General features: G+C 37.9%; 1 protein-coding gene and 1 long non-coding RNA gene across 2 annotated transcripts in view; one reads left to right on the plus strand and one right to left on the minus strand.

Annotated features, from left to right (window-relative positions):
• Positions 1 to 843: 843 nt before the first annotated feature.
• Positions 844 to 3,857, minus strand: LOC137391678 (uncharacterized). The gene is made up of 3 exons (XR_010978152.1): positions 3,777 to 3,857; positions 1,895 to 1,999; positions 844 to 1,426 (listed from the first exon to the last, which is right to left on the minus strand). It is a non-coding gene; the product is annotated as an uncharacterized lncRNA (long non-coding RNA).
• Positions 3,858 to 11,756: 7,899 nt separating this feature from the next.
• The window catches only part of LOC137390731 (uncharacterized), a 68,088-nt gene continuing 66,718 nt past the window's right edge, over positions 11,757 to 13,126 (plus strand). The window contains exons 1-2 of the mRNA XM_068077054.1: positions 11,757 to 11,869; positions 12,015 to 12,110. Coding sequence (XP_067933155.1) covers positions 11,807 to 11,869; positions 12,015 to 12,110 — 159 coding nt within the window. The 5' untranslated portion in view covers positions 11,757 to 11,806. The remainder of the gene's footprint in view (positions 11,870 to 12,014; positions 12,111 to 13,126) is intronic.

Raw genomic sequence — 13,126 nt, forward strand, 5'->3', positions numbered from 1 at the left:
CCTAACTTGATAACTTTCCGCATGTTCAGAGAGGTGTGGCAGAATTAGAGCTGTGTGATTTAAAGGCAGATATATTGGCTAAAGCTCAATTTGCTGAGCAAACTATTGTAGGGTTCTGAACGCAGCCTGCTGTCCAGGAAAAGTATCCTATGCTATGCAATATGGCAGTGCACTTACTTACTTTCTTTGGTACAACCTACTTGTGTGAATCAATGTTTTCAAAGCTGACATTTATAAAAGGTAGGTATCGGAGTGTACTGACAGAGGAACATACTCAACAGCTCTTAGCTGTAGCAGTAACCAAAGATAAACCAGATATTGCCGCAATAGCTGCAAAGCAAACTCGCTTTCCTGTGTCTCATTAACATTACAGATACTTCTTCTGCACAGTAGATTTTGTTGAGAATAAACCTACACGTGTTATTATGTTACACCTAGTTACTTTCACGTTTATGTTCATGCATATACGTTTACTTATACATTACTTAAAATACACATACATTTACATATATACAGCTGTATTTATGCCTGGCCCTCCTGATAAGGCCTGGTTACCTGTTTGGCTCTCCAGCAAAAGTATTTGGGCACCCCTGTTATATACTGTAGTTACAGTCTTTTTTATACGGTTTTGTTTTACCTTTAGCAGTTGTGTTATCTCACTTTGATGTGTAGACAACTCCCATTTTAACAGTAAAACTTACAGGTACGTAATTCTAATGATCATGCGATGCGAGGTTACTAGCTGTTTTTCTTTTGTTGAAGGTCGCCATGAAATATTTATATTGATTTTAAAAAGATTCAACATGATGCAAAAGGATACAACATGGTAGTAGCAGTGGGTATTTTTGGATATATTTTGTGAAGGCATTACTAATAATACAAGAGATGAGTCGACCAAACATGAAAAACACCGCATAATCAAAATAGGCAGTGAGGGATAGACCACCACCACCTACCATGTCAGATGCATTTGATGTCAGTAACCCTAGCAGTTGAAAAATATGGTTATCTAAAAAGAGATGATATAGGAGACGTAAAAAATCGCCAAACATACTGACTAAATACGCCACTTCTCTACACTCAGCATGACCAACCAGAAGTCAGTATATTAGTAAAACCACCCCAGAAGACTCACACGATGATGTTTTGAAGGCTTTCTACACATACTTTTGCCTTCCAAAAAATCTGATGGCAGAAAAAGCCAAATTCAACAAAATTATTCAGAGAAATGATGGCATGACCCTTTTTATCTACCAACTACATCAACCAGACAGAGTTTTATCATGATTAGAAAACACTAAAGCTGAAGTTAATACAATGAGACTTTGAACAAGCTAACAGCTAAATAAGAGATGATCTAAAGTTTCGAACACAAACTCAAATGAGTGATGTCGCTGTGGTTTTCAGTCCTCCCACCCGTCTTGACCTGCAAACAATAAATCGTGTAAGTAATACCATAGGTGGAACATTGTGCAAGGGAATGCAGCAGCAAAAAGTTGGGTGATATAGATAGGGCAAAAGAGAAAGTTTGTAATTTATATTAAAGAGTTATAAAGAGAGATGAAGCAACCACAACATGGTAGACAGCCAAGGTCACTACAAGGTTACGAAACAAGAACATTAAACTACTGGATATTATTGCAAGCTAGACAGTGGTGCAGCGATAAGTGTGTGTGCCCAATGAACGACCACATGGTATAGCTTTGACAGTATGAGATAAGTCTAAGATAAGTCTAAGTCTAAGTCTGAGATGAGTCTAAGTGGTAAAAAATGCAATGTCTTGGTGTAAGTGTAAGGAAAACAACCCCAGCCTCATGGAAATCCATCATACTTTTTATTGGTTGCTTATTGCAAGTATTTCGTCTGTGACTACTGTATGTCTTAAAAACTTCACCTTCATTTTGTCAAACTTGCATTTCCTTCAATTCAGTGTGATACTCAGCTCTTTGATTTTCTTGAGTGCTGGCTAGAGTTTAGTGTCTTGCAGCTGTCAATCATCCTAAAAATTAAAACATCATTGGTGCAAACAACAGCTATTCTTTTTAGACCTTGCACTAGTTTTCCAGTGATCTAAGTGTACCGACTCGCATAGGTTCAGCAAGCCAGAAAATCATATCTCATGTTTTTTACAGGTTCATTGAAGCAGTACAAACAGCGTGTATATAGAGGTGTCAGAAACTTCATGCTGTAGTTTTTAGTTGTCAGAAAAAGTGCACTAACAAATCATTTATGTCAGAAATGTGCTGATATATATATTTTTTCATGTCATTCAGTGTACCGTGGGTCTAAAAATAGAATGTGTTTTGAGTTGTTAGAAGTCATAAGTGTTTCGCACTAAATTATTGAAGCAGGCCGGAAAATCGGTATCTTTTTATTTAGGAGTGCAATGGTACAGGCCTAGTAATACTGATAGCATATGAATTAACATCATTTACTAGTTTGCTATCATATAGCACACCTCTAAACCTGGCTTAGTCCTAAAAATGAACTTGTATTGGTCAAAATTTGTTTCACTCACAAAATATATTGAAGGACCTAATGCTTCTAAGGCTCTCTAACTCAACAGAATGGCTATCAGACTATTCACAACATAGATACCCTGTACAATAACAGGCAAACAAGACAAAACTGCTTTGCCAAATGAACCTGTATTGGTGAAAATTTGTTTCACTCACAAAATATATTGAAGGACCTAATGCTTCTAAGGCTCTCTAACTCAACAGAATGGCTATCAGACTATTCACAACATAGATACCCTGTACAATAACAGGCAAACAAGACAAAACTGCTTTGCCAAATGAAGCTGTATTGGTGAAAATTTGTTTCACTCACAAAATATATTGAAGGACCTAATGCTTCTAAGGCTCTCTAACTCAACAGAATGGCTATCAGACTATTCACAACATAGATACCCTGTACAATAACAGGCAAACAAGACAAAAACTGCTTTGCCCACGTACACCTCTCTCTTCAAAAAATTGTACCATCAAAAGGTGCGTTTAATCGTTCCCCAGTCGTGACTTCTTTTCCAACCCCCTCTCCATCTGTTATTTCTTAAGTTAGACAATTTTGTAGCTTGAGTGTGCCATGTTTAGGTAATTTTATTTATAATATTTTTTCGGCTGAATTATTCATAATTATATTGGAATTTTCTATGGGACGGATGCGCAAGGCATACCAGTTTAGATAAATTGTGCGCTTGATCGTGATTGGCTAAAGCTTGTAACACAACAACTACACGTGGCTACTACATTAATGTATGGTTCTTCAATCAAGGTACAGGCATACAGTGTTATATTATAAGGTTTCATTAGTAGTTGTATTATTATGATGGTGATTGATAATGGTTGAATTCCATGTTGTATTGAGCTCTGAAATTGGATGAGATACAATTAAAATTTACAAAATCCAGGTCAGTTAGTTACTTAGTTATTCTAATAAGATGCACCACACATAACCCCCATAGGCTTTAGGAAGGCTATTCGGAAATTAAAAACACATCAGTACAATGCAGGAATTATCGGCACCATCAATAGCATCATTGGTACTACTTGGTGCAAAACTATTAGTTAGGGTATCACTTTCAAGTAAGATGTTATTAGTGTGTACGCATATGTGAGTCTGAGACACGGGTTACTGGCTTGAAAACATTGAACAAGAGGTATGTAATAGCATGCATAGCACACAGAATAAACAGTATGATGTGATAAGAATGACCTAAACCATTGAGGAAGTATATATGAGTAAAATGATTCCAACTAAATGGATTTGCTTACACTTCACACAGTTATACTAGTAGATGTCACCAGTCACAGGGCAGAATGCTGATGCTCAAACGGCATGACAACTACGGTGGTGTTATAGCTGAAAATCATGTTTTTGAAATAGCTGTATATTAGCAATGTTCCCACAAACGTAAATGTCAAGAGATTAGTTAATAGGTAGGAAACTTAGCAGTTACAATACATTCCTACAGCATATATTATCTCCCACCAACGGAAACAAGTATGTATCAACAACCATTGCTTACATGCTGCATACGTGTACAATATTCTTATCATTTGATTGTGGAGTTGGGAATTATTTACTCAGTCCATAGCAACACTATAGTAGGGACACAACTCCTATTCAGTCTATCCATTTATATAGAAGTAGCTTTATAGTTATATCCATTCCATGTCTAGCAACTAAGGAAGCAACATCATTTAATTGTATACTAATAGCTGATCGATCAACATGTATATTGTATCATAATATCTTACGTCTAGACTGCTAATCTAACCCCAACCCAGTCTTTAGAGGATTGGTTGGAGGTGTACGTACAGTAGCGTATATATGAGGCATCGTTACATGAACTATAGCATTGGATTAGCCTTGTTGTAGAACCGTAACCTGACCATCACTAGACTACCTCCCACCTATTGGCATCGACACTCACATAGACGGTGAATAACATTATAGCACCAGCTAACCAAAGTCCTCTGCACCTAACGACAAACACAACTGAAGTGAAGACTATCCATATATAAGGAGATTTGGACTCATACTAATACTGAAAGCAGATAGCTCATTTACAACAAAATAAGCTACAACAGTGGTACCACTCCTTACAATGATGACATTCAATCATATCTCCGTCCTTTTTACTATAAGGCTGGCGACAGGTGCAGTAAACCTAAAACCAATTCAGAGAAAAAAATTAAATGACATTCTAGAAATGGTAAGACCAATACCGGGGTTGGGTCCACTCCACCAGTCGATAGTCCACCACATAGAGTTATCTCCCCCTAGAGTGATAACTACCCTAGAGTTTCCGGTGCCATCAAGGAGCGTTTAGGCCACGCCCATTTTTTGTGCTAGTCGCTCGTAGTGATTGGCAGAACAATAACATCAGTCATTAGAATGATCATGAATTTGCACAGTTAAGATAGTAATTATTGCTCATATTAAAGAGATGATGATTATAGTTTATTACTCTAATATATGCTTATCATTTAAAGCAATTCAATACTTACATAACATGCAAAGACACTGAATAGACAGTGTTAAGTAAGTGAGTTAATGCAATCAGTTACTCATAGATAAGATAGATGGTCATACTGGGGTTGTATTACATTAGTGTGATAGAAAGCTAATTGACTGCTATCAACTATGAGCTGTACTACCGGGCGTTGCTCGAGTAATAAAGAAGTCTTTGGACAGAAAATTTATTTTTACATATTATAACATACTGTATACAACATTTACCATTCTAACTTTTAAACTCTATTCCCTGGTTGCAAATTGGAACTGTAAATGTTAGGCAACTCGTTATGAACACCTGGGGGTTTGGGGGGTGGTGGCAGCCCCCAATGGGGTTTGGGGCAGCGCCCCGAAGCTCTAGACCTTTTAAGCATCAGCAACCTTCAAAGTATGCATAAAGGCAATCAATTGTAAGTATCAAAATCTATATAAATATATTGTTTATGGTTCATAGTAGGCAAAACGCTTTTTTTATTCAACGACCAATATAAAACTTATGACACTACAGGTTTCTGTAAGGGAAATTGACAGAACAAGAGCTATTACTTATTTATTGCAATAGCTCTAGTTCTGTCAATGTTTCGATGACACAAATATTTCATAACTGATTCTGTATCTCTTTCAACATCTTTATATATGTAAAATATTAGAAGATTATTTAGCCGAGCCTGCTCCATGGTGCTCCTCGTCGATGTTTTGATTTGCTTCAATGCAGAAAAGGATCTCTCACTCACTACATTACTGGCAGTCAAAACCAATACTAGATTAGTGAGCCTGGAAATTAGTGAAAATGCAAGTTTGGGGTCTTCACACCCTTTCTCCCCAATTAAAAGCAATAAAGTTCAGTTTATAAGTCTTAACAAAGTCTTACAAGATCACTCATTTGGCGAAATCACCACGGAGACATTAGTAGTAGAATGCTAGTAGCTAATAGATTAGTTATTGGAATTTCCAGCCGGTCTTGGAATTTCCAACTTGGAAATTCCAAGTGAATGAGCTTAGAACGTAATTCTTAGTACATAGCCGCCGACAATCACTAAAAAGTTGGGGCGGCTCAGCCGCCCAGCCGTTCCCCGAGAAGACTGGAACGAACTGTTCCAGAAGGCAGACTGTTCTTTAGTACTGCTATTTCTTCTACGTTTGCTTTGCTTATTCTATGACTGTGATCATCACATTAACAGTATGCCAAATGGTAGTTTTTGTGCAGCCTTTGGCTGCTCCAATTCTAGTAGCAAGACACCAGACAGAAAATTCCATGGGTGAGTCGTTGTAGTTTAGTTTAGTTTTGTCAAGTTACTCGTTCATTTTTTCCGGTATATTTTATATTCACACAATAATATCATCAGTAGTTGAAATTAAAAAGGCTTGATTAAGCTGTATCAACAACTGAAATGAATGATCAGAGGTGTACCTAGAGAGATGATTGATTTGAATCATGTCCCTTGTTCTATCAATCATTGTTATGGTGTAGTAGGTATGCAAGCAAGTCAGTTACTTGTTTGATTCTGAAACCTCACTACCCTTTGTCTGTGTCCTTCCACTACCAGCCACTGGAGTTGATTACTGTTAGTTTTTGTTATCTATGACCTAATGCGACTGACCCTCCTTCATTTGTCACTCATTCACTATTCAGTTCATTTTTTATAATGTATACAGATTCCCGCTGAAGAATGAGAAGATGGCAAATAGATGGGTTCTTGCAACCAAGAGAGTAAATTTAAAACTTACTCCGTCAACCAAACTGTGCTCAGATCATTTCACAGATGCTGACTACACAGGTCCTCCAAAACAATCAAGATTGTTTCCAACTGCTGTTCCTACTATCTTCAACTTCCCAGAACACATGCAGGTTAGTTTGTTATGAACAGTGTTATCATCCAAAATAGACTGTGCATGTAAAGCTTCTTGATTTTTTATAAATGCTTTTATGTATGCACCCGGTTTGGCTTAGATCTTTGGTATTCTTGTAGTGTTTCCATACCAGGTGGAGACCCATGAATTATCACGGAATTATTAACATAATTTTCAATATTGATCGCCCAAGACGCAAACTACATAGTATTAGTTTAATACAATGTTTATGTCCCTAGCCGAAGAAATCTCAACCAAGGAAGAAGAGACCACTCTCGAGCTCCGGTGATGAGACAATAGAAGACTCTGCAACAGCTAGCTTTATTGACCCATCTCCCTCTGTAGCATCAGAACATGACTACTTTGCTGATAAAGGTTGGCAAAATCACTATTGCAGTAGTCATCATACCATGACCAATTAGACGCATGACAAAAGTATTCATCTATGTTACTTGTCGGAGTCATCCTGTCCAACAAATATTAGTTGGAAGAAATATAATCCATCATCATGAAAGTTACGTGGCAGTAAATCTATTTTGTATAAAGGTTATTATTATTAATACGCGAGTCTGTTTGGATACAACTGACTGTGATTTCAGATGAATCTCTCCTGAAGCTGAAAATGTCAAAAGAAAAACTTACTAAGAAGGTTAAGACACTTTCCAACAAAATCAGAAGGCAAAGCCAAACACTCACGAAGCTTAAAGACTTGATGTTGGAGCTCAAAAAAAAGAATCTGATTGAAATGGAGCAAGCATCAGTCATTGAGAATGCATTTGATGGAGATATTTTGGATTTGGTCAAGAGTGAGCTCAACAACACCCGTAAAGCTCTAAAGGGAAGGAGGTATTCACAGCAAGTAAAACAATTTGCTATGACCCTTCACTACTATAGTCCTCAGGCATATGAGTATTGCCGCTCCATCCTATCCTTACCCCACTCTTCATCCTTGCGCAACTGGCTCAGTAACATTGATTGTGAGCCAGGTTTTCTTGCAAATGTTGTTGAAGTTTGTTCTCAGTCCACCTGTAAGGATTTCTCGCTTGTAGTAGACAGCATGTCCCTTATGAAGGGCACCTCATACTCGAATGGAAATTTCACAGGTTATTGTGATTATGGTGGGCTGGTAGGTGAAGACAGCGTCAATCTTGCCACAGAAGCACTTGTTTTCCTGCTGGTTCCATTGCACTTCAGTCGGATGCAGTATCCTGTTGGCTACTTTTTAGTTGACAAGGTTAATGCTCAAGTACAACTTGAACTTGTAAACACTTTGCTCAGTATAACAGCAGAGAAAGGCATCAAAATCCGTAACATTACATGTGATGGTGCTGCAGCTAATCAGTCTATGTTGGCCAAGCTTGGTGCCAATCTAGATCCCCTCAACCCTAAACCCTACTTCATGCACCCTATATTAAACTACAACATATATTGTACATTAGATATATGTCACATGTTAAAGCTTGCCAGGAATGCTCTAGCTGATGCAAGATCTTTTGAGTGTGGTGATGAGAGGATTTGTTGGAGCTACTTCGCCAGTCTGTCAGAGCTTCAGGATAACATAGGCCTCCACCTAGGAAACAAGCTCAACTCTCGCCATATATCTTGGAGAAAACAGAAGATGAAGGTCAAGCTTGCGGCCCAAACATTCAGTCAGTCTGTGGCTGATGCTCTACAGTATCTACAGGATAGCAAGACTGAAGGATTTTTGGATTGTGGCCCTACTATCAAGTTTACCAAACAGGTCAGAAGCCTATTTTTTTGTACCAACTTACAATCTGCTTTATGCCTACCAAACTGTAAATCTAACTGACTTTACCCTCTGTAAGTGTTTATCCACTCACTGATTCTAGCTATGAACCTAAATATTTATCTATCCCTCTTTGTTTTGAACCTGGCTCACTATTCTTCCTCTAACTTTTAATCCACCCAGCTATAACCTACTCAGCTCATCCAAGCTCAAAAAATTTTGCTCATACATTTTGTTCACCATTGATTCAACACTAATATATTTTTGTAGATTGATCAGGCATTTGACTGTCTCAATTCAAAGAGTGTTTATGGAAAGTGGACCAAGGAACCTCTCACACCATCTAATCTAGAGTCCAAGAAGCAGTTCTACGACAGATTCAAGAATTACTTACTGGGTCTGAAAACAATCGAAGGGCAGCCACTTCACACTTCAAGAAGGAAAACTTTTGTTGTTGGTTTCCTTTGTACATTCAAGGCAGTGTTAATGTTGGCGGAGGAAATGTTTTCCAAAGGTCTAGGTTATTTTCCTACATTTAGGATAAGTCAAGATTTTGTTGAAACCCTTTTCAGCAAGGTTAGGAGAATGGGTGGCCATAACTCCAATCCTTCAGCTCAACACTTCAAGGCTGCACTGCGCAAGCTGTTGTGCAATCAATCCATCAAAGCCTCCAAAGCAGCCAGTGTTGTTGATTGTGGGTCTACATCTGGGGTTTTTTCCCTTGAATGGAGCAAACGGTCTGCTCCCCTACCAAACCAAGATTGCCAGCTTTCTCAAGATTTAGTTGACCGACTCAGCACTCTTGTTTCCCGGTCAAACACTCACAGGGAAAACATTCTTGTATACATAGGAGGTTATATTGTAAGATCACTGAGTGGTAGAGTCAAATGTGATATCTGTGCTTCTGCTCTAACCTACCTCAAACCACCCACGTATTGTGATGATGGATTTTTTGCTATCAATGATAGCCATTATCGCCTTATTAAGACGAAAGATAGGGGGGGTCTTATCATTCCTTCACAGCCAGTAACAACCATTCTGCAGCGGTGTGAGCAGGTCATTCTCACATTCCTGGACCCTATGTTTTTGACTCAAAAGTGTGTAGTCGCTAAGCTAGAAGCATTGGTGTTCAAAAGCCTGATGGAGGATCAACCAGCCAGGCTTTTTACACACCAATGTGAGCTGGTTGAGATGGAGTTGGAACATAGGCTCCAGCTTGTGAGAATGGTAGCCAGCAAATATCTTGACATCAGGATAAAGCACTACATCACAAAGCACAACAGGCTGATTGTAGAGGGAGGGAAGGGGAAGGAAAGATCAGTTCTCTCACGACTGATAATTTATAAACACCAGTAATATATATATATATATATATATATATGTATGGGGATGCAGTATCTGAGTATCTATCTACTGATTTCATTAACTCACTTACTTAACACTGTCTATTCAGTGTCTTTGCATGTTATGTAAGTATTGAATTGCTTTAAATGATAAGCATATATTAGAGTAATAAACTATAATCATCATCTCTTTAATATGAGCAATAATTACTATCTTAACTGTGCAAATTCATGATCATTCTCACGGCTGATGTTATTGTTCTGTCAATCACTACGAGCGACTAGCACAAAAAATGGGCGTGGCCTAAACGCTCCTTGATGGCACCGGAAACGCTCGTGTTGTTGAATGCACAGTTATCACTCTAGGGGGAGATAACTCTATGGTCCACCAGTCCAGCCCCAACCTAGACTGAAGACTGGAATATTCTTATCTATTAATTGGGACTTGAGTCTGGAATTTCCTGATTCTCATAACCGGGACTTGACTGTAGACTAACATTTTTAGGTGATCGTTACTGAGACTGGGCTGGAGACTGGAATATTTAGATGAGATTGAGTAAAAACACAACAGGTAGGCTATCAATAGTGTTACCTGGTAACTGTAATTTGGAGCTGTAGTTCTCTTATTACTACCATCTGTTTTTGGAAATTGCGTCCAATCTCCAGGGCTAACACATTTGAATATATGCCTTCTCATATGAATCTCATCAAAGCTGCACTCTGCAGGGGATGCACAATGGAAAAGCTCCACAAGGAATGCTAAACTGAATACACCGCACGAGGTACTATTCTTTGGACGGCAATTATAGAAGATAAAAAACCGTTACAAGAATCGTTACAACAGACAGCTAATATGCGACAAAAGCCCGTTCCGCCGCTCTTACCAGATATGCCAGACCAGTGTCGTATAGTTTCACAGAGTCCCGCGACCAACAGAAGCGTATACGGGAGCTCGCTCGATTCCAAACAAACAGGCCACGCCTACTATTTTTATATAAGTTATAATGGAGAAGCCGCAACATTAATCAACAAAAACTACTCCCATTAGCAGTCACTTTAAAATTGATTGTTGTATTATTAACCATTTGAAAGAAAACAAAATTTCCTACAAAAAGCTACTAATAACGTTTTGTAAAAACGTAAAGTAAATGCAAAAAAGAGCAGTATTGACAGCGAGGTATGAAAATTCCATTAGAGATCAGTATGTCGATCGGGTTTGTTTGGAATCGGACGTTTTTGTTTCCGGTTTTGGTCGCAAGACTTTTTAAAGCTATATGACTCTGACAGTACAGAGCTGTATAATTTCAGAGTTTCGCTGCCAACGGATGCGTATATCGGAGCTCGCACGGCTCCAAACAAATAGGCCGCGCCCACTATTGTTTTATATAAGTTATAATGGAGATGCCGCAACACTGACCAACAAAAATTACTCTCATTGGCAGTCGCTCTGAAATTGATTATTGTATTATATACCATTTGAAAGAAAACAAATTTTCCAACAAGCGACAAATGATTTTTTGTAATAAAATCAAGTAAATGCAAAAGAGTGAGATGTTGAGAGCGAGGTAAGAATATTCCATTAGAGATCAGTGTGTCGATCGAGTTTGTTTGGAATCAAGCGTTTTGTTTCCGGCTTTTGGTCACGCGACTTTGTGAAACTATACGGCTCTGTGCCAGACGTTTGGTTGCGACAGACCACGTGTTAATGTTTACGAAGCCAGACATTTGTTTCCTACCGCCATATTTCGTCCTCGGTGGCAGTTTCTCGTTGTATATTTCTTCTTTTGATATTACTTCTAATATGTTTTTAAAGATTTGAATAGTGATGTCTTGAAAGACGATAATGGATACTCTTGATCCCGAAGCTGAAGAAAAGGCTGCCAAAGTCGCAGCTGCCAAAAAGAGGGTATTGTCAACCTTACCATAATATTTATAAAATATTACGTTTTATAATTTGTACATATATCAGTTGCCATTATAAGTCTATGTTAATTTTTTTAGGCAAATTGGCAATAACCTTAATGTAACAATTGTTTTTATTTAATTTGTAGCTTGCTGCATTTCGCAAAGCAAAAAAGCCGAAGAAAAAGGACCGTGATGTTGAGGGAGAGTTCTCGGATACTGCATCCGACGTTTCTTATGCAACTGTAGGTTTTACACAATCATCTTTTTTATTTGTTTATTTTGTTACCAATGTTTAATTTTACACAGTGTCTGCTTTGTTGTTAGACGGATCAAACTGATTTGTAGGTACATTTGCAGTTTTTACCCTTTTTAATCATTACCGTAACACATTAAAGGCTGAGGATGCGCATGCTATTATAGCAACGCATATTTATTGTGTTTAGCATTGAATAAAACTTATCATGCTACTAAAAATGCCGCTTTGGACAAAAATCTATCAGTTCCCAGTAAAACAATATCTATTCCATTCATACGTTCAACGACGAGCTTGAGTTGGAATTTTCTCTTGAGAGAAACTCACTCAGAATTTATAGATTAATGCGCAGGGATGCTTGATAACATCGATTACATCTGATATTATTGTTTTGTATAATTTGATAATAAAATAGTAGGTAGCCTATGCCTACTTTCACTGCAGCTCCATTAATAAAACCTAAGTTGCATCTGAGAATTTTAAAATACTATTGAAAAGTATTACCTTGGTAAACTAAAAATATATCACCTTGACAATATAGTTTTAGTTTTTGTATCGACCGGTATTTACAAAACATGTACTAAAGATACAGATGAAAAGGCAGTGCCTCTTAGGGAGTTGAAAAGGACGGGTATGTGTTATAGCGTTGACATTAGAAAATGGGAAACAGAAGGTCAACGTCTTAGCGTTTTAATTGCCATCAATAGTAAATTTTGTTAATATATGAGCACAGTATATATACTGACCATGAAGTATAGCTTTATTTAGAACTATGCCTTAACTCTTTCCCTACATAAAGCTGTTATAAATGCTCGCGTATAGGCCTATCATTCATTCTGCTAGAAAGCTTTTATAATGGCTTTCTTTAGTACCTAAGCAAAAACACGGATCACAGAGGTAACTCCACCAAACTTTTTTCCACAATAATTTAAGGATGTTGGGTTATCATTTTGCAAAGAATCTCAGCATTTCTCCCATGTCCAGTCCAATTGGAGACTGAGGCGA

The sequence above is a fragment of the Watersipora subatra genome, chromosome 3 (assembly GCF_963576615.1).
Source record: "Watersipora subatra chromosome 3, tzWatSuba1.1, whole genome shotgun sequence".
Taxonomy (NCBI): Eukaryota; Metazoa; Bryozoa; class Gymnolaemata; order Cheilostomatida; family Watersiporidae; genus Watersipora; species Watersipora subatra.